The 19,448-nt window shown below is 42.7% G+C and overlaps 1 protein-coding gene across 1 annotated transcript in view; it reads left to right on the forward strand.

Moving 5' to 3' along the window:
- CRACR2A (calcium release activated channel regulator 2A) overlaps positions 1 to 19,448 on the forward strand; it is a 126,849-nt gene that overhangs the window by 54,537 nt on the left and 52,864 nt on the right. Inside the window, exons 6-7 of the mRNA XM_019516026.1 lie at positions 7,206 to 7,296; positions 10,483 to 10,578. Of these exons, the coding sequence (XP_019371571.1) occupies positions 7,206 to 7,296; positions 10,483 to 10,578 (187 nt within the window). The remainder of the gene's footprint in view (positions 1 to 7,205; positions 7,297 to 10,482; positions 10,579 to 19,448) is intronic.

Here is a 19,448-nt window from a genome sequence, read left to right on the forward strand (position 1 = left end):
CCCCCCCCCCCCCCCCCCCAAAAAAAAATTCCAGTCCCATGGGGAGCCCCATGGGCTCAGTTACATGGCTTTGAGGGCCAGGGGTTGAACATTCTTACTGCAAAGCAGATGTTCACATTTTATGTTAAATATTTGTATTGTAGTAGCACTACAGCCCGCCCTGAGACTGGGCATCCTACAGAGCTTGGTATGGTATGAACCAGTTGCAGGGAGATAGTCTGCTCCAAAGAAAATAGACTGTAAATAGGCAAGGCAAGCAAAAGGTGGCAAGGGAAGAGGCATGGAGAGATGAAGTGATTTTCGCACATCAGGTCAATGGCAGAATCCAACTGCAGCGGTAATGGAGGGTGCTCAGATCAGGCCATGGAGTTATCTGAGATATGAAATAGTTTTAACTGGAAGAAAGAGCTGTTTTCACCAAGTGTTTGTGTGAACACCTGTGGGCCAAGCCCAACCAACACAGTTAAAGTATTGAACAGAAATGAAATTCTCCTTTGCACATAGGAACTCCAGGTCAAAATGTAGTAACCAGAACATGCCACCTTGGTTATACTAACTGTCGCTACTTTCCGTTTTGGTTAATGTATTGTTGCAGTAACAAAATACCTGTTTTAATTCATAGGGTTGTTGTGAAAAGGAAACTACATTATTAGATAGTGTTTGAGTTATGCTGTGGTTACAGGCAGACATATTATTTAGGTGGAATAGTTGTTCTTTTAAGACAAATGTTGAGGTTTTTCTCCAATACAAATAACTTATTTTTTCATTGTTTATCTACATCTTCCAATGAGTAATATATAGCAAATAATTTATTGGATGATTATTTTTTTCCACTACTTGGTGACTAAATTATTCATGACTGTTTATGTTTGAAGCAACAGTGAGAACTATTATTATTATTACTATTATTATTATTATTTGATCAGCCTTAGAAATGGTAGGGTAAATTCATAATTAAATACTCTGGTGTGTGCTTAGCTCACAGATGCTATTCCCTAGTGGTATGCCAAAGAGTCAACGAGTAAATATTGTATTATTAAAATGTAAATCTTCATTGTCATGTACAACTTACAACCTTTTCTGCCTTTACAAACACAAGTTAGAGAAACATGGTTCCAAAACCAGCAGTGTACAGTATGACATTAATGTTGTTACTTTTCACCCACAAAAGCAAGAAAATGCAGTTATGGTTCTCATGGCAGCATTAACTACTGATTGCCCTATTCTGTGGATGCACTATAACAGGGTCTTTTATTATTTAAGTCAGTCCAGCCTCCAGCCCTGTTCAGTGTGACATGTTATTGGGCAGTGTTTATTAATATGATCTTGGCATCCATGTTCTTCTCTGTTAAGCATTCATTAGTCTTAGATACTCTCATGCAGTACACCTTAGAGATTAAACTGTGAATTAGATTCTTGGGTCATTATTTTCTCATGCTAAGATGGAGAGCATTCTGTGTTTGGGGTCAGGATGTGACTTGGCTGCACACTGGGAAGGGAAAAAGGGAGCATGAAATACCCTTTTAGTTTTTCTGCACTCTATTTGTGTCAGAAGTAGCAATGTCGTGGAGGGGAGAGAAGAAGCCCCAATTTGGGCTGTATTTCACATGCAGCTTGTCTGTGCAGAAAAATCTCCATAAAAACATGACATTTCAGGTAGTAGGGTGTCAGCCTTAAAGGATTTAGTTTTCCTATATCTGTATAGACAAGTATTCATTTATAGCTAGGGTAAGTTTTTTCTTGAGGAAACATGCTCACGTAAAATTGCTGTTTATTGGGTCAGACCATACGTCCATCAAGCTTGGTGTCCTGCTTCTCGCAGTAGCAGAGCATGAATGGTGAGTGGGAGTGTGGACTGGGCATGTCCAGAATTTGTTATACCCTGTTACTCTTCCATTGTAGCTTCCAGCATTCAGAGGTTTAAGAAGATCTGACTTTAGAGGCTTCACCCAGATCTACCATGTTCAGTATGTACTGATGGACCTTCAAAAATGTGTCTGATTTCCCTTTTGAATTAGGTTAAGCAACCATTTAATATTTTGTAAAACTCTATCATGTTGCACCTTGTGTCACCCTTTGAAACTGAAAACTCATAGCCCATTTAGTTTGGGAGACGAATAAAACTGATAAGTTAATAAGGATGGAGCCACAACTAGACTTAAGGGGCATTTTTACATGTGCGCTGGGAGTGGTGAGGAGGGGCTTTAATTAGAGTGGCTCCGAGATGAGGCTCGGAGGCTGTTCTTTCTCAAGAATTTGGGCATGGGGAAACTCTCAACCAGTCTCTACATCTCGTGTATCAGGGTGGTCCTCATGCTTTGTTCAATGATCTTTAGATAAAGTGCCCCTGCCAGCATTTTGAAGCGCGGGGACACTGATACGTGAGACACAGAGGATATCTGGAACATGGTAATTATTGTGCTCCAGCAGACTCAATTAATTGAGTCTGTAATTACAGCACATTGGAGCAGCCTCCCAGCTTGTGTACAGGCACCCAAGAAGTCCAGGAGCAGAGTACAAGGGAGAGAGGGGGCTGTAGTTCTGAGGGAGAAGTGCAGAGCCAAGTTTGCCCCTTTCAGGGTCTGAAGGAAGATGGTGAGTTTTGGATTTGTTTATTTGTTGTTTGCACACTTGCATATTTCTTTGTTTTGGGGAAGTTCAGGCAGCCTTATGGAGCCTTGAGGCAGCTTTGGTCCAGGCATATAAGACCCTTAAGGTCCCTATATTGGATTTCCTAGGTCTAATAGAGGAGGCATACTGGTGCAAATTTAGACAGGAGGCATTTAATCCTGATTCTCGTCCCTGAGCTATAGTCCAAAGATTAAAAGACTTTTGCACCCTTTGGTTAAAGCTAGAGACTGTTGCTGTCAGAAATAGTAGAACTAATGATTTTAGAAAAGTTTTGCTCCATACTCCAACTGGGACCCTGGAAGTCAGTCTACCAGAAACAGATGTCCACCCTGGATGAGATAATCCATATGGTTGAAAACCTAATGGAGGCAGACCTGGATTGTATGGATTCCCCAGTGGGGGATACCAGCCAGGACCTTAAATACTGGAAACTGCAAGTGAGGGAAGAACTTTGGAATAAACCCTGGTCATATGTAGTTCACTCTTCCTTTTGGCATCCACTCTCTGCCATTGTGTAACACAGGATAGTGGGCACCATCCACCATCTGGGCAAAGGATCCATCCAACACGAGATGGATATATGGTCTGACTTAGTAAATGGTAATTCTTATATTCTTATAACCTGACCTCTGAGAGGCTGGGATTGTAGAAGAAGCCAGCTGCAACTTTGAAGGGACCTTTAGCTAGAACACCACTGCCCAGGACTCTACCCTGCTTTCCTTCAAGACTGGGACCTGACAGATGGGCCATGACAGGCTGCATGGGGGAAGAGGGTAACTTCGAGCTGGCTAGTAGCTCGACAGTTAAATTAGGTGGTTAACTAACTTGTTTTAAATGTAGTGAGGACGGCCACCAGTACAGGGACTGCCCTTAGATGGATGGTGGGTATGCCCAAATGTATATGTCAGGGGGACTGAGAAAGGGCCCAGATCTGAAGGGTTATGTGATGCCTGTCTGGGTAGGTGATGTCTAGGTCATAGGGCTGGTAGATCTGCGTCCAAACAGACCTTTATACATCAGCAGTTTGTGGACCATGAGGACTTTCAAATGTTGGAATATGTCCATGTGATGTGTATCCATGGGAATGTTGGTCCAGGACCCAGAGTCCAAATGAGCCTAATTATCGGGAGATAGAAGGTTAGGATTGTTGCCACTGTGGCCAGCCACGTGACCTACCCAGTGGTGATTGGTCAAGATTGGCTCTTCATGACCAAACCGTTACAGTTGGCCTGGAAGGTTGAACTCAGTCAATTCCAATCCAGCCAAGCTAGATTTTGCTGTTTGCTATTTGGGAGGTCCTACAGTCACCACCAGGCTTTTTTCCACTTGGGTTATTAAATAGAAAGCAACCCTGAGGGAATGGCAGAGCTCTCAAAGGAATTCTGCCAGGCACCAAAGCACAGAGCGCAGTGTGACATTCAGGCTGTGGGAGCAGCCAGATTTGGTGGGAGCCTTTGCTAAGGAAAATCTCAAGGTGGCACAACAGGCCCAGGAATATCAACATAACAAAAATGCCAGGTTGTGGAACCAACCTCTTGACAGGGTGGTATTTCTTCTCCCCTCCATGGAGAACAAATTGTTAGCTAAGTGACAGGGCCCATCTGAGATCCTGTGTTGAGTTGGGTAAGTGAACAGTGAGGTGTGTCTGGTGGGGAAGTGGCAAGGTTCCCAGATCCTACTGTGTTAATCTGTTAAATTCCTGAATGACTTAAGAAGCCAGTAATGTCCTCAGCTGTCTGTTTAAGGCTGGCCTTGGTCTTGCAAGGGTTCCTCCAGACTCTAGTGTAGCTCTCTCCCTGGGGGAAGCTTTAACCACAGCCCAACAAGGCAACATGAAAACACAGTTAGAAAAATGTCTAGATGTTTTTTACAAACATTCCTGGGAGACCTGCTCTAATGGATCACCAGATTGTCCTTAAGCTGGGGTTTTCCGTACAAAAGGGATATTCATGAATTCCAGCACATTTCAGGGACATGGTACACCAGGAAATTCAAAGTATGCTTTAATTGGGGGTGATAAAAGAATCTACTAGTACCAGTTGTGCTGCTGCTGAAGCTGGGCCTGGCTTTCCATTTTTGTATTAAGTTTTGAAAAGTAAATGCAGTCTCAAAGTTTAACACCTTGCCAATGCCCTGGATAAACAAGATGCTTGAAGGAAGAGGAAAGTCCAAATGTATTATTGCCCTGGTTTGACAAAAGGCTATTGGCAACTACCGTTAGCCCCAGAGTCCTGAGAAACCAAAGTATTTGCAACACCATGGGGATACTATCCATTTCAAATTCTGCCTTTTGGACTCTGTGGAAGGGCCAACTGCCTTCCAGCACTTTCTGGACAAAATACTCCACCCACACTGATCACATGCAGTCACATACTTGGACAATGTGGTAATATTAGCCAGCACCTGGGATGAGCCCATCTGCAGATGAAAGCAGTACCGCACTTTTTAGAGCTGCAGGCTTCACAGCCAGCTCAGCTAACCGCCAGCTTGGTTGTAGAGAGACCAAGTACCTAGGATATACCTTCAGTCCTAGGAAACGAGAAGATGATACCCCTAGTGAAAAAGGTAACGGCAGTGGTGGATTCCTTAGTATCCACATCAAATTGACAAGTGAAATTATTTCTAGGACAGGTGGCATATTGACACATTATTCTGCAGTTTTCAGCTATTACGGTGCCTTTGACTGGCCTACTTCAGGGAGAGGGAACAACTAGGAAGGCACAGTGGTCAGCAAAGGGTACAGAGGCATCTGGCATGATAAAGTGTCTCCTCTGCAATGCTCTGGTGTTGCACAATCTGGACTATAAGTGAGAATTTGTTATAGACTGATGCCTCCAGATGAGGCTTGGAGCCTGTTTTTTCTCAAGACTTTGGGAATGGGGAAACTCTCAGCCAGTCTCTGCATCTTGAGCATCAGGGTTGCTGTGTTTCATTCGATGAGCTTTAGATGAAGTGTCCCCGCAGGGAGTGCAGGGACGATGCTACACAAGATGCAGAGACTGGCTGGAGCATGGTAATTACCACACTCCAACATACTTGATTGATCAAGTCTGCTTGGGTGCGCTGTAATTACAGTGTGTCAGGACAGTCTTTGTGCTCATGTATAGGCATCCAAAGAGGGTTAAGAGTTCCAGGAGCATTGTTCAAGGGGGAGAGAAGAGAGGAGACAGTTGTGCTGAGGGAGAGGCACAGTGCCAGGGTTGCCTCTCCCAGGCTTTGAAGGAAGATAGCAGGTTTTGGGTTTGTTTTGTTCCGTTTACTGTAGCGACAAGTTTGCCCCATGTAAAATAAACTGATTGGAAACCCATAGCAGATGCCTCTATATCAAGAAGTAGGGTGAGTGACCTGATTACACTGGGTATTCTAAATGTTTCGGGAAACAGAGACCTGATTATACTGTTCCTTGTATCAGTTCATTTGACCAGAGTTACTCCTGATTTCCCATGCTGTACGTAAGGGCCTTCTTCCCATTATATATTCACTTGAAATCTTGAAAATTTCCACACATGGATGAAATCCTTAGAGGTTTTCATATCTGTTCCTGGGATTTTGGGATTCCCTTGTGATTTTTTTTAAAACTATTTCATAGGAACTCTGCAAAGTGCCTGGATAATGGGTAATGCACCTTTGCTATATCCGGCACTGCTATCCAGATCAACCTGGGAGAGGTATACAGCAGTATCACAGGAGAAATTCATTAAGTTTTGCCATAAATCCCAACAGGGCACTCTTTGAGCTTTCAAGAAGTGATGTCTCAATTGCTCAATTCTCTTTTGGCTTAAAAAAAAAAAAAACTAGCTAAAAAAAATTCCCCCTAATTCTCCTGAAGAGCTGTGTCCACAACAAGTCCCAGATTACAAGCATGCTGGCTAGAATCCCACTCCTCAAAAACTGAACTGTTCATTCCCTTGTACTTGCTCTAGTTATGTACATTTGGGCACAGTGCATTTTACTTCTGCTCCCTGACCGGGTGACTAAACCTTTTTAGATGGGAGCAGAACAAAGTGAGAGGAGCAGGAAAATGAGAATAGGGCATTTTCCAGTATGACAAATAATTTGTGCTGAAATTTCGGGGCTGCATTAACAGGTTCACAAATAAACCACCAGTTCCTTGAGCCCTTGGAATAATGAGCAATGCAATCCCACAAATAACAGGGGAGTGAATTTGTTTCAGAAATACTTGCAAGTATCTTTAAATTAAAAATTATTTACAGTATTATCGTTTTTGGTGCAAGTACTATATTGCTTCTAGGACCTCCATTTCATGGACTTTCAGGTTCAATAGTCATTAGGAGTGCATAATTAACAGTCATCACACTTTTTTTCTGGCAATTTTAAATTGTCAAAGCAGCAGCCTTATTAGCTTTCGCACTGTAACTGCTCTCCTCCCACAAGGAAACATTTTGTTTTTCATCTGTGACCTTTCCTGCAGTAAATTCTTTTTTCCATGCTCTCAGGATCATTCCCTGGGGCTTTGTGCTAAAACAGAAATGTGGTGCTAAGCTAGTAATTGTGAGCCTTGTCTTGAAATAATGCTACACAGACCCACATGGCATGCTTTTATCTCTTATTAGGAAAATTGCTGCTTATGATGAAGAAATTCAGCAGCTCTATGAAGAAATGGAGCAGCAAATCAAAAAGGAGAAGGAACAGTTTCTCCTGAAAGTGAGTTTCCTTTTTGTTTTGCATATGGATACTGCTGTCACTTATACCTGTTTACACCATGATAATTTCATTAGTTTCAGCCAGTAGGAAAAGAGAAGTAACCTCCCCCCCCCACCCCTGCCCTCAAAAAAATTGAAAAATTCAGTAAGATAAAGCATAAATTTCTTTACGACGCTGTGTCATGAGCTCAACAGATCACAAGCTCAGATGCTCACAAGCTCAAACTACTCAGATGGGATACGGAGGAGTGCTTGAGTTCTGCACGATGCTGTGATTCAGAGGGTGGTATTAATTATCTGATACAGCTAGTAAACCACTGGCCCATGCTGTAGGAGCTTCTGGAGCTGTCATCTTGGGCAAGATTTAATGTCAAAGTCCTGACTATTTCTGTTCATAAAAGATCCCCTAGCACTGTTGACAATAGCACTAGTCTTCATGTCCTGATCAGATTCCTTTCTGAGTAATTTATGTGGTGGCATACTTGCAAGGTTTGTTGCAAGTCTGTCTTGTTCCTGGTCTCTGAGCATGCTTCCTGGGATATTATAATGCATACCTTTTTATTACTTTACTTTTATTTCCTTTTATGTCCCCTGGGGTAGAATTTTCTAGTTTTCTTACTCTTAGGCCATGGACAGATGCTCTGTATGAAGTGCTTCAAGTGCCTTTTGAAGTGCCAGAAACATTCACCCTTGCTGAAGCCCTTCAAAAATGACTCTTGAAAAAATAGAAACAAATTGGAGCGGGATTTGGAGCTTTTCAGTTTAATGTTTGTTCATACCCTTATGGCTTGTGAGCTGCTTTGCCCTGTATATAAGTCAACTGGGCTTACCCCAGAGGTCCCAACTGGGTTTGGCCCTTGTGGTTTATCCTCCTTTCTGGATTCTGTGATCAATGATAAATATAGAGAAAGGGCAGCCTTCCTAGACCATTTCAGTACTTACTTAACACAGCAGGAACAAAGCATAAGAGAAAAGGATTTTAATGCAATAATCTACATTTATATTGATCTTTCCTAAAGGCATACTGTCCCCTAAGGCAGGCTTCATTTTGTTAGCCACCCCAGTGGGTGTCTGTCACAGCTGTCTTCTCCCCCAACCCTAAACAGCTTTCTACTACTCACCCAGTCTCTTGAGAGTCTCTTTTTCAGTTGCTATTATCCTTCCCCATTGTATTCCCATACAGTTTTCCTCTCTGCCAGAAATATACCCTTCTTATATTAAGGGTTGCATATCTGGAGTCATTTGGCTTTCTTGTTTTGTTTCCTCACAGGTCTGTGAGTGAAACCAATATATCTTTAAAGTTTAGTATTCCAAGAAGTAGGTCAGCATACAGTAGTCATTAATTATTCCAGAGCAACTCTGCGTCCATCGAATATGATGTTTTAGATGTTCCCCTAATTTTCAGTTGTATCATTTTTTTTGGTTTTGCTTTCTGCCGTATGCACCATCAGGGCCTAACCTAATGCCTACTAAAATCAGTGGGAATCTTTCCATTGCATTCAGAGGATGCTAGCAAAGACTTTTAAACAGCAATGGTATTTCACTCTGGAGCTGGTTGAACTACACTGGTGGCTGACATGAAGTGATCAGCATCTGATTAAATGAGCCCATGCTCATGAGAACTTATAATTTAGTTAGGCTACAAGGTGCAAATCTACCCTGCCTTCTGCCTGAAATGAAATAAACCAGTGGGTTTTGTGATTCTACCTCATGAAATTTGCTGTGGAAGAGACTGGGTTTTGAAAATGCTCTAATAAAAATAGTGAACTATTGAAATAAAATTGAAAATGTAAAAAATATAAAGACGCTTGCCTTGAACTGTTACTTAACTTGCTCATGATTAAAGCAGTGTCATAAATTCTCTTATTAATTCATTCATCTATTACTATGTCAAGCCCTTGTCATAAACCTCCTCATTTTAGTTATTTTAAGTTACTCAGCACTTGTACTAGCAGGTATCAGACACTGAAGAATCATACTGTTTCTTGGCTTGCCTGATTTGTTTTTTGAGTGAATTTTAACTTCTTTCCATAAATCAAACTCTCAGGGACACTACGTACACTAATGCCAAGTGGAAAAAGGAAATGATTACCTGCTCACATAAAAAGCAACACTTGAAAAAATACACTAAAAGGTATTGTTAAGGAGCCAAATAAATCCAAATTATTGTTATTTAAGATAGTTGGTAACCTGCTGACTGAGGGCTTTATTTAAAGGAATGGTTACTGTGTCTTTATTCATTTGGCTACGTAGTCTTCTGCATAAGGAGCCAGTTAACATGTATTAAATTGCCCCATTAAGTATATTCTTAGGAGCCAAAGTAGAGAGGTAGGAACATTTCATTGTTCCTGTGCTCACCTGTTTTAGGGAGATTTAATCATTATCTAACAAGAGTTTTCCTGGGGACCTTAGTGGACACTCTTTTCAATTTTAAGTGTCTAGAACAGGGATAGACAATTATTTTGGGTATAGGGCTGCTTACTGAGTTTTGGCAAGCCATCGAGGGCTGCATGACAAGCAGCCCAGGGCAGATTAATATTACATTTCCTAAATTTTTTAGGGGCCCCATGGGCTAGATAAAATGGGCTGGCGGGCCACATCTGGCCCCCGGGTCACATTTTGCCCACCTCTGGTCTAGAATTGCTGACAGTTTACAACATCTGAGGGGCTGTCTTACAACTGTAGTTCGTAATGGAAGCAGGGAGAGTTCTCATTTATTCAGATATTATTCCATATTAGTTAGTTAGCTAGCCATATAATCAGAGAGGAGGGCTCCAAACACTTGAGACCCATCTCTTTCCTTGCTTATACCAGTGTAACTCTTACCCCAGTGATATTATTCTGAAGTTAAACTAATGTGGTTAATAAATGGATTTGAAAGCTAGAAGGCGCAGCATTTAAGATGTGCTGTCTTGCATAAAAGGGTCTATAGAATTTGACCCAGTAATTCCTAGATCAAGCTCAATAACTTGTGGAGAAGTGCCACTTACCCAACCTCAAGATTTGCCCTCCTGAGTGAGGGAAAATTCACCTTAGCCTTACCCTAAGCTATTTTCCTTCACTCTTCACAGCCTATCCTGATTTCCAGATCTGATAACTTGTCTTGCACCTTATACCCTGGACACTGTTGCCTACATGAATAAGACCAGGCTTTTTTGTTTAATTTTCACCTCCCTTGTTTTTGCAGGACACGGAGAGATTTCAGTCCCGCAGTCAAGACCTGGAACACAAACTCCTATCAAAAGAACAAGAATTGGAACAACTGATTCAAAAACAGAAAAGGGTACTTAACCATGGATTTGTCCATATGACTTCTGGCTTCATTGTTTTTCTTTCTCTTGTGCCATTAGCAGTATTTCAACTTTTTGAGAAATTTTAGAAGCTGTAAATCATCAGGAAAGCTATAATTCTACAGTGAAACCTGTTTTATATTCTCTTTATTGATTTGAAATCTTTGAACAGGAGTAGTACACATGTCCCTTTAAAGGGAAAATTCATTAATGTTAAGTAAATATATTGAGTAAAGTTTTCAGATGTGCCTTAGATGCTTAGGGCCTGATCCCTAAATGTATTTAGGCACCTAGGAAGACTTTTTTTTTTCCTCAAAAGCTCTGCCAATTGCATCATTAAGTGCCCAAATACTTGTAAAAATCTGACCCTCTGGAGAACTAAATAGATGATGTAGGCACTTAAATCCCTTTTGAAAATTGGATTGAGGCTCCCAAGTTGCTACTACTTTGAAAAATTTAATCTCAATTTCTAAAGTACATGCTTTCTTTCATAAGACATTACAAAAACAAGGATGCTGATTTTTATCTCCCTGTTAGACTAGTTTTACACACCTATAGAAGAACCCAGTAGCTTTAATTTAGGCTAGAGAGTGACCTAATTCCTGGGCTGCTAAAGATTAAGGGTCCTAACGCCATCACTGAACACCCCTGTACTGGCCTGGTGTCAACTGCTACTTAGTTATGCTAGAGAACAAGTGCCATAAATTTTAAATTGTCTTTTAAGTACACTGGCCTCTGGCCTCATTTCTCTAATGTCATTTTACAGTAGCATATTTCCCATGATGCCACTGGTGTGCCCACAGATTTACATGTGCTTAAGAAAAGAAAGGCTGGATTTTGGTCTGCTACTCTCATTAGTTCACTAGAATGGTACTGGCTTGTCATGTTTCCATATCAGTGCTTGGTGTCATTTGTTCTACAAAAATATATAGCCTCCTTGGGGAAGCATAGTACTTCCAGCAAAATAGCTGCAAAACCCGTGAAGGAGAAAAGGCAGGATTATTTAAACAATTTTAAGAGTGAATTTTCTGCTGATTATACGACTGAGAGTATTGCTGGAAATGGACTTGCTCTGTTGAGCTGCAGAGTACTGTAAATGTAACCTGTTTTTTTGGGCGGCCTTGACCTAGAAGATCACTCTGTTGAGAGCTAAGAGCAGTTCAGTCCCTTGTGATCCAGTGGTCTTTGCATTTTTTTCCAAGAACATGATTTGACTCCTATGGGAGTCGATAGGAATGACACCTGAGCAAGAAGTGGGATTGTTCAGACTGGATTGTATCATTGTACTAATGTGTTTCTACATGTATTGTGAACTAGACTAAAGTCATCAATGTATTTTATGGAAGGCACCAAAAAGTTTCCTTTTTCTAGTTGCCTTGGATCAGTGTTCCTGTGAGTTGAGAGTATTTTTCATTGCTGCAGTTTTTAGGTTTGATGGGTGTCTGCCACGTTCCACCCCAGAGGTAGCTGCATTTCAGTAGTTGATTAAATGAATTCTGTGTGCATTTATACTTATGCACATATGTAAAGCATTTGGAGCGCCTTCAGGCTGACATTGACTGCAAAAATGCAAGGTGTTATAAATCACCACAGCATAATGGTTATGCTGATATTTAGATCTTACCCACCTTTTGCTTCCTGAATAGTTTTTAAATATCTGTTTTCAGCTAGCTAGACCAGGGGCAGGCAATTATTTCAGGTGGAGGGCCACTTAATGAGTTTTGGTGCTTTGTCAAGGGCCTCATGGGTACCCCCCCCTCCCCTGACAGTTGCCATGCCCCCTTGTTTCCACATTGAGACTAGAAGTCCCACCCCCTAACCCTTGCCACTGGAAGTCCCTCCCCTTGCCCCCACCCTGTAAATAATCTGGGGGGGGGTTGCCATCAAAGAACCAAAAAAACCCAACCAAATTATACACTAAAAATTAAACACCTACTAGAACATATTTTAATTTTTATTACAAAAAATATTTTTGTCATGAGCGCCTCAGCACCTGCTACAGTGTTTGCATGGTGTGTATATAGAGATGATAGCATAATAACTCAAAAATAAATTCTTAGTTTTGTATACAGTGGGGGGGTGGAGTGGGTGTGCGTGTGTGTGAGTGCATGTGTATGTATGGTGTGTAAGGTGGGTGTGTATGGTGAGGTGTGGATGTGTGTGTGTGTGGTGGGATGTGGGGATGTGCGTGTGTGGGGGTGTATATATGGGGGTTGTAGGGGCAAGGTTTGGGTGTGAGGGAGGATGGGGGGGTGTGGGGACCCCCCCCACACACACACACTCCTCACATAGCACAACAGCAGGTGGGGCGCTCAGGTACCCAGTGGGGGGTAGCTCCAGGCAGCACTGCACATCAGGGCGAGGGGCGCAGCCTCTACCAGCTCATCTGTATGGCCAGCACTCCCTGCCACTCATGCGCAGCCCCTGCACTCACACAGCAAAGAAGGAAGCCCTATGTGCTGGAGCCTGTTTCCTTTCCTGCTGGTACTGCACAGGAGTGAAGCTTCAGGTGCTGGAGCCTCCTTCCTTCTATGCCGAGTCTGCACTGCAAGGGAGGGAAGCCCCAGGTACCTTCCCCTGGCAGGGTAGGGAAGGCAGCGGGCTCCAGTGCCAGAGAGCTCTCACTGGTGCTGAGCAACCCCAACTGGGAAGGCATCTGGCTTTAGCACATAGGGCTTCCCTCTTTGCTGTGCAAGTTCTTAGAACATGTATGTCATGTGTGTGTTACATTGTTTGGTGTAAAGGCCTAGGCAGACTCTTGAATTGTTACTCAGTTTCTAGCTGTTCCTCATACATGTAAGATTTGCAGTGATTCCTAGAGAAGTTTAAGTAAGGGCTTCATGATTTTATTCCCCTGTTTTGGAATATGAAACAAAAGTTTCATGTCTCCTCTCCACCCTGCCCCAGCTTCCCCTTTTCATCAGTCTCATTTGTCCCAAGAGCTGGACCGAATTATAGGATTTACATGCACCTATAAAATCCAAATGCCCCTTTTTATTTTTATGGCCAGGCTGTTGAAAAAGGCAGCCATCACTGGAGGGACAGAATTGACTTCTAATTTTTATTGTTGACAGAAGGTATTCTTAATCAGGGAGCAAACTGCACTTGAAGCCTCTGTCACTGAAACAGCTGAATGATGCCCCTTACCAAACTAAGTTATAACATCTGAATGCTCTCCAATTAAGCAGCTCAATGATTTCTCCACTCCCCCACTCAGAAGTATAACTCAATGCAGTAATATATTAAATTTACTATTCACATTTGTCCTTTCCTCTTTGTCCAGTGCACAGGGTCTGACTCTCCTTCCTTCCTCCTGGTTTAGATAGCAGTGTAACACCATTTGTTTTATGGGATGATTCCTGATTTATATTACATGTGTGAGCAGAATCAGGCTCTTGGTACCTATTTTTTTTCTCTTAGTTGATGCTTCCCCACCCTCTCCCATCCTCATAAACTGGCATAGATTTTGCCAATTGAATTTATTCTTTTTAAACAAGCAATGGTAACTTTATTTAATTACATTATCCTTGCTAGATCATGAAGTGACCTCTTGAGAATAATACAAACTCTGTCATCCAAGCTACATTCATTAGGCAAAGATGTTCTAATATTTTTTTTCAACCCAATCTCATTATTCCTGTGCTACAATGGATGGTAAAATATTAAAAGGCAATCTGCTGACTGAGATGTGCTCTGTGCTGCTGCTAAGGACTCAGCCAGATGGGGCGTCCCTTTTTTAGTCATATGAATACCTAAGAGAAGGGTTAATAGAAGAACTAAGTCAAGACCCATGCTGACAGGCTACACAGAGGTTGACAGAATGCACTTCTGTAAATCCCAGGGGCCTAGCCCCTTGCAGATGTAGAACTGCCATCATGCAGGTGCAACGTGCCACTGCAGACCAAGAAGTTTCTTGGCCTGATCCTTTTTGACACTTGTTACCCTCTTGGCTTGTCAACATGCTTTCATGGTGGTATATTGCAGGGTAGGATGTGAAGTGTCCCAAATCCACAGCATGATGTCATGCTGACATTTCAAAGAGTTGACACTGGGGGCCTAGCAGCAAACACAGCTGGGCTTAACAAAGGGGTGGGCAAAATACGGCCCACGGGCTGGATCCTGCCTGCCAGGATATTCTATCTGGCCCTGCTCCTGGCTGCCTGTCAAAGATGACAAGAGCCAGGGGCAGTAGGACCCAGGGGGAGCTGGCAGGACTGAGCAGCCCAATCCCGCCTCACCCCCAGCCATTTCCCTGCCTTCCTCCTGCTCACTGTTCCAGCACCACGTGATCCCAGGCTGCATCACTGGACTGGGGAGCACGAGCTGTGCCAGTACCACAGGGCCAGGAGTGGGAGGGCTGTGTGTGTAGGCAGGCAAGCAGGCAGTGTGTGGGCAGGGACAGTGTGTGTGTATGTTCGTAGGGTGAGTCCCACATGCACACCCCACCATACATATGCCCGCATACCTCCACACGTAGCCCAGCCACCCTCCCCCTACACACATCCTCCCACTAACCGCATACCCACCCACACCCCACATATCCACACACACACCCACAAGCTCCCTCACCCCACACCCCCTGTATCTATCCACCCCCATAGACACACCCTCCCCTGTACCCCAAATACCCACACACTCACAGCCTCCCACAAATCTATACCCAACCCCCACAACATACAAGAGTCAGACTTCATTTTAAGCAATCACCTATATGTACATTATACAAACACATGTAAATCAGGACAAAAATATTTTTTGAAATCAAGTTAATGAATGTTGTAGATGTTTTCTTTTAGAATATAAATTCTTATTTTTCTGGTTCCAAGATGGAAAAATCCTTGCTGAAAGGAGTACTTTTGAGGGCAAGGGGAGGGGCTTCTGTTGGCAAAGGTCAGGGGTTAGGGGCCGGGATTTCCAGTCACAGGATGACAACCAGAGGGTGGGGCACCTGTCAAGGGGTGGGGCTACCCATACGGCCCTCAACAGCTTGCCCAAACTCGGTAAGCAGCCCTTAGTCCGAAATAATTGCCCATCCCTGGCTTAAGGGATATGTATAGGGAGACTACCACAGGACTGTAGGCTGGGAGAAGCCTTGTTCTGGGAGGTGAACATAAGTGAGATCTGTGTTGGCAGGGAAAGAATAGTTTAATTTCTGTTCTTTGGGAGTCTGTGGAGGTCTAGACTGGGAAGGAGAGGTCATGGGGGGCGGGGGTCTGGTTGGGTGTGGAGGAGGATGAGCAGGATTGGGTAAGGAAGAAGAGATGGGTTGTGATTTGGTGAAGGGGAAGGAAAGAGAAAGGGTTGTTGAATTCAGGATGGGGAAAGTGTCTGCCTGCATGTTTGTGTGGGGGGAGGAGGGGGCATGCAGGGGGCAGTGTTGCAAGGGCAATATCTATTAATGGGCGACTGTCCCAACACTGGATGAACCTGGGCTTCACTCAGCATTAAGCTGCTGCAGCTGGGGGCCACGAGAGTATCTTCCAATACCTCTCAGCTGAATGTTGTGCATTGTGAGTCAGTTCCTAGGCTTCAGTGAATATTAGCTTTGTGGGCCTACACTGATTTATTCCAGCTGAAAATCAGACACAACGGGTCCTTCAACTGAATGGCAGGCTCCCTAGTGAAGCATTTCTAGAATAGTGTCTGGTCATCACTTCAAAGATGTCTGCACAGCTGTCATACAAATGATTAGTATTGCTCTGTTAGCCTAGAGCAACACATTGCTACAACATATGATCACTTCGGAGACTGGTCATCTCTTCCAGATCTGATATTGCAACTATTTACCACCAAGCACAATTAAACTTAATTGCTCTTTACTGACAGTAGCAAGCACCATGTTTTCTATACCATTGGTACCTCTGATATTAAAATACTAGAGCCTCACTTCATAGTGGGTGCAAATTATAGCACCTGCAATGATTACATTTTCAAATTAACTTCCTAAGTGAATATCCATTTCAGATGGCTGTTACTTTACAAAACATTGAATTTCTGGTATTTGGATTCTCTAGCCAGGATCTCTGTCTGGCCTTCAGCTTGCTCCTTTTGAGCTTTTACTACTGGAATAACTTGCATGAGAAATATTCCTTCATTAAAATGTGCCTGTTTGTCTCCAACAAAAAGCCTTAATAAGATGAGTGGGAGAAAACAGCTGGTTTGGGGAAAATATTTTAGATCCTGCAATTTGAGAGTCTCCAGCAATTTTTTGCCACATTTTACAAATTCTAAGCTTTTGTTTAAAAAAAAATGTTTCTTGGCCAGGCTCAATAGGGAATTCTGGCTTCTTTCTCCCATTCCAGTAATGCAAAGCAGCCACAACTCCAGTTTTGCCCAGAAAATTAAACTGGTTTATTGCTGCTCTGCAGCATTCCATGGTGCCAGGCTGTCAAAAACCACCAGAATCAGGCCATCTATTTCTCTGAAGCAAAGCTGACACACAATTGTCTCCATCCCTTTCAGCTCAATGAAAGTGTGATTGTTAGAGCTAGGTTGGGCATATTTGCATGCTGGCAGTATTAATGATCAATAAGCTGAAGTTTAAACATGGAAACTGAATGCCAAAAGCCCCTGCCAATCACTGTACTTTAATACAGAGATGATATTGCATAATTAAAATAAACTTCTAAGAAATGAAAAAAGTTTCACCAGCAACATTAACCTTCTTCTATATTTAAAGTATAAGCGAGTAATGACAGAAGGCTTATAATCAAAATCACTGGACAACTTTAATTCTAGGCATCACTGCCTGTATTGCCTGTCATGTATGCAGGATGCTCCATGCAAATAAATTAATATTACTAGTGTGAAATATCATTGCTGTTGGACATCCATCTTTTTGTGGTATTTACTTTGCATCCTAAATTTCAGTAAATGTAGGATTTTTTAATATAATTTAGCAATGCTATTCCTAATCAGCAGCAAATTGTAGGTGTCCCCCCTTCCTTCCCCTTATAATGATGCATCTTTCTATTGTGTGTGGTTGCACAGTTGATGACATAGTGATTAATGCATATCCATTCCCCTCCTGAATGTGTAGCCAATTCAGATTGTGATTTAGGTCACAAGCAAAGTGTGGGAGAATCTGATAAAACATTGTGAGTGTTCACTCAGGTGTAGCAGCAAAGTTGCTTTACTTATACTTGTGTCGCTGTTGGGCAAAATCTGCCTCTGTGTAGAGGTGAATGTCAGGGCTAACGTACCACTTCAGTTCTACTTCTAGGACTAGAGTGGGACTCCAGGGATGAACAGTTGTTGAGCTCCCCTTCATCAGCTACTGTCTATAGGCACAGTTCTGCCACATATACTTAACAATAACACAAGCCTTACAAACACATAGCTACACCCTACAAGCAGTTTTGTAAAACAGATGCAATTACTGATACCAAAGATGGCATTGCAGACTGCCTCCAGTGATGGGCAGTTTACAGACCCTAATATAGAAAATGATAAGCCAGCATCTGCAATGTATAGGGTTTGATTTTTTTTTTTTTTTTCCAGAGGGTCTGCACAGCCTCAGTTCCCACTCAACTCAGCTGGATTTGTGAGGTGCTCAGCCCTTCTAAAAGCCAGGCTGCTGGTACATTTTGTAAAGAGCAGGAAGCTACTTGTCACAGCAAGGGAACAGAGTTCCCTGTGGCCTCTTACCAGAGCTGTGAAATGAAAAAAAAAATGGATGGGAGCCTTGGCCTGCATCTCGCACAAACAGGACCACATGAGCAGTTAACATCATATGACATGAGGGGAAGATCATACCTCAACTCTTCACCCAGACTATAACTCTTACACAAGCTCATTTTTCTGGGTGAACACCTTGCAGTGAGTACATCCCCAGGAAAGAACAGATCACATGCTCTTAAAATTCACTTATCGTGATAATTTGCAGCCTTTTCCCTTTCTGCTCCTCCCCTTGGACATGTAAAACACCATTAGATTGAAGCTGTTCTTTTAGTTCTTTTTTTGTTTTCCTCAGTGGAGGACTCTAATACCTTGTTTGACTTCTATGCTACTGGTCAGCACTAAAAAACACAGCTTGACACTCAGAGATCAGACATCAAATAACCCTAGTGAACTGTTTGTGAACAAGCTGAAAAAAACATGGCCGAGTATTTTACATGCTACAGAACCAGAACATTAAGGGTGCTCAGGGCTGAGAGGCAGATTGGCAGAGCTGGGTAAGGAAACCTGCCTGTACTCAATGCAGTCAGTCCCTGCCTTCCAGGAGCACAAAAGTTCAGTGACAGGCAATATTTGTGTTCTGGGTCTTTTCATTCTTTGTGTGTCTCTGTCTCAGAAACTTAACTTGTATCATTTTAAAACTCCCAATGCACTTGACATATTTTAAAACACGTTTGGGGAAAAAATAGTTTTTATGTATTTGTGGGTACCCTTTCATAGGATCACAGGAAAATAAAGCTGGAAGGGACCTTGCCAGGTCATCTAGTCCAGCCCCCTACTCAAGGCAGGATCATCCCTGACTGAACCATCCCAGCCAAGTGTCTGTCTAACTTGCTTTTGAAAACTTGTAAGAATGGTGATCCCATAATTTCTCTAGATAGCTTGTTCCAGTGCCTTCATAGTCAAAGTTCCTTTTAGCTTCCAGTTTAAATTTTCCCTCTTGAAACTTGAGGCCATTGCTCCTAGTCTTGTCCCTTAGGCCCGTGTCCATCCTTTCTGTAATCACTCTGCAGGTATTTGAAGACTGTTACCCAATTTCCTCTTAGTCTGCTCTTCTCTAACCTAAATAATCCTAATTCTTTCAGCCTTTTCTCATAAATCGTGCTTCCCAGGCCCCTAATCACTTTTGCTCCTCTGCACTGGACTGTTTCCAATCTGTCCACATTTTTCTTGAAGTGTGGGGCCC

The sequence above is a fragment of the Gavialis gangeticus genome, unplaced genomic scaffold, assembly GCF_001723915.1.
Source record: "Gavialis gangeticus isolate Ggan-Ray unplaced genomic scaffold, GavGan_comp1, whole genome shotgun sequence".
Taxonomy (NCBI): Eukaryota; Metazoa; Chordata; order Crocodylia; family Gavialidae; genus Gavialis; species Gavialis gangeticus.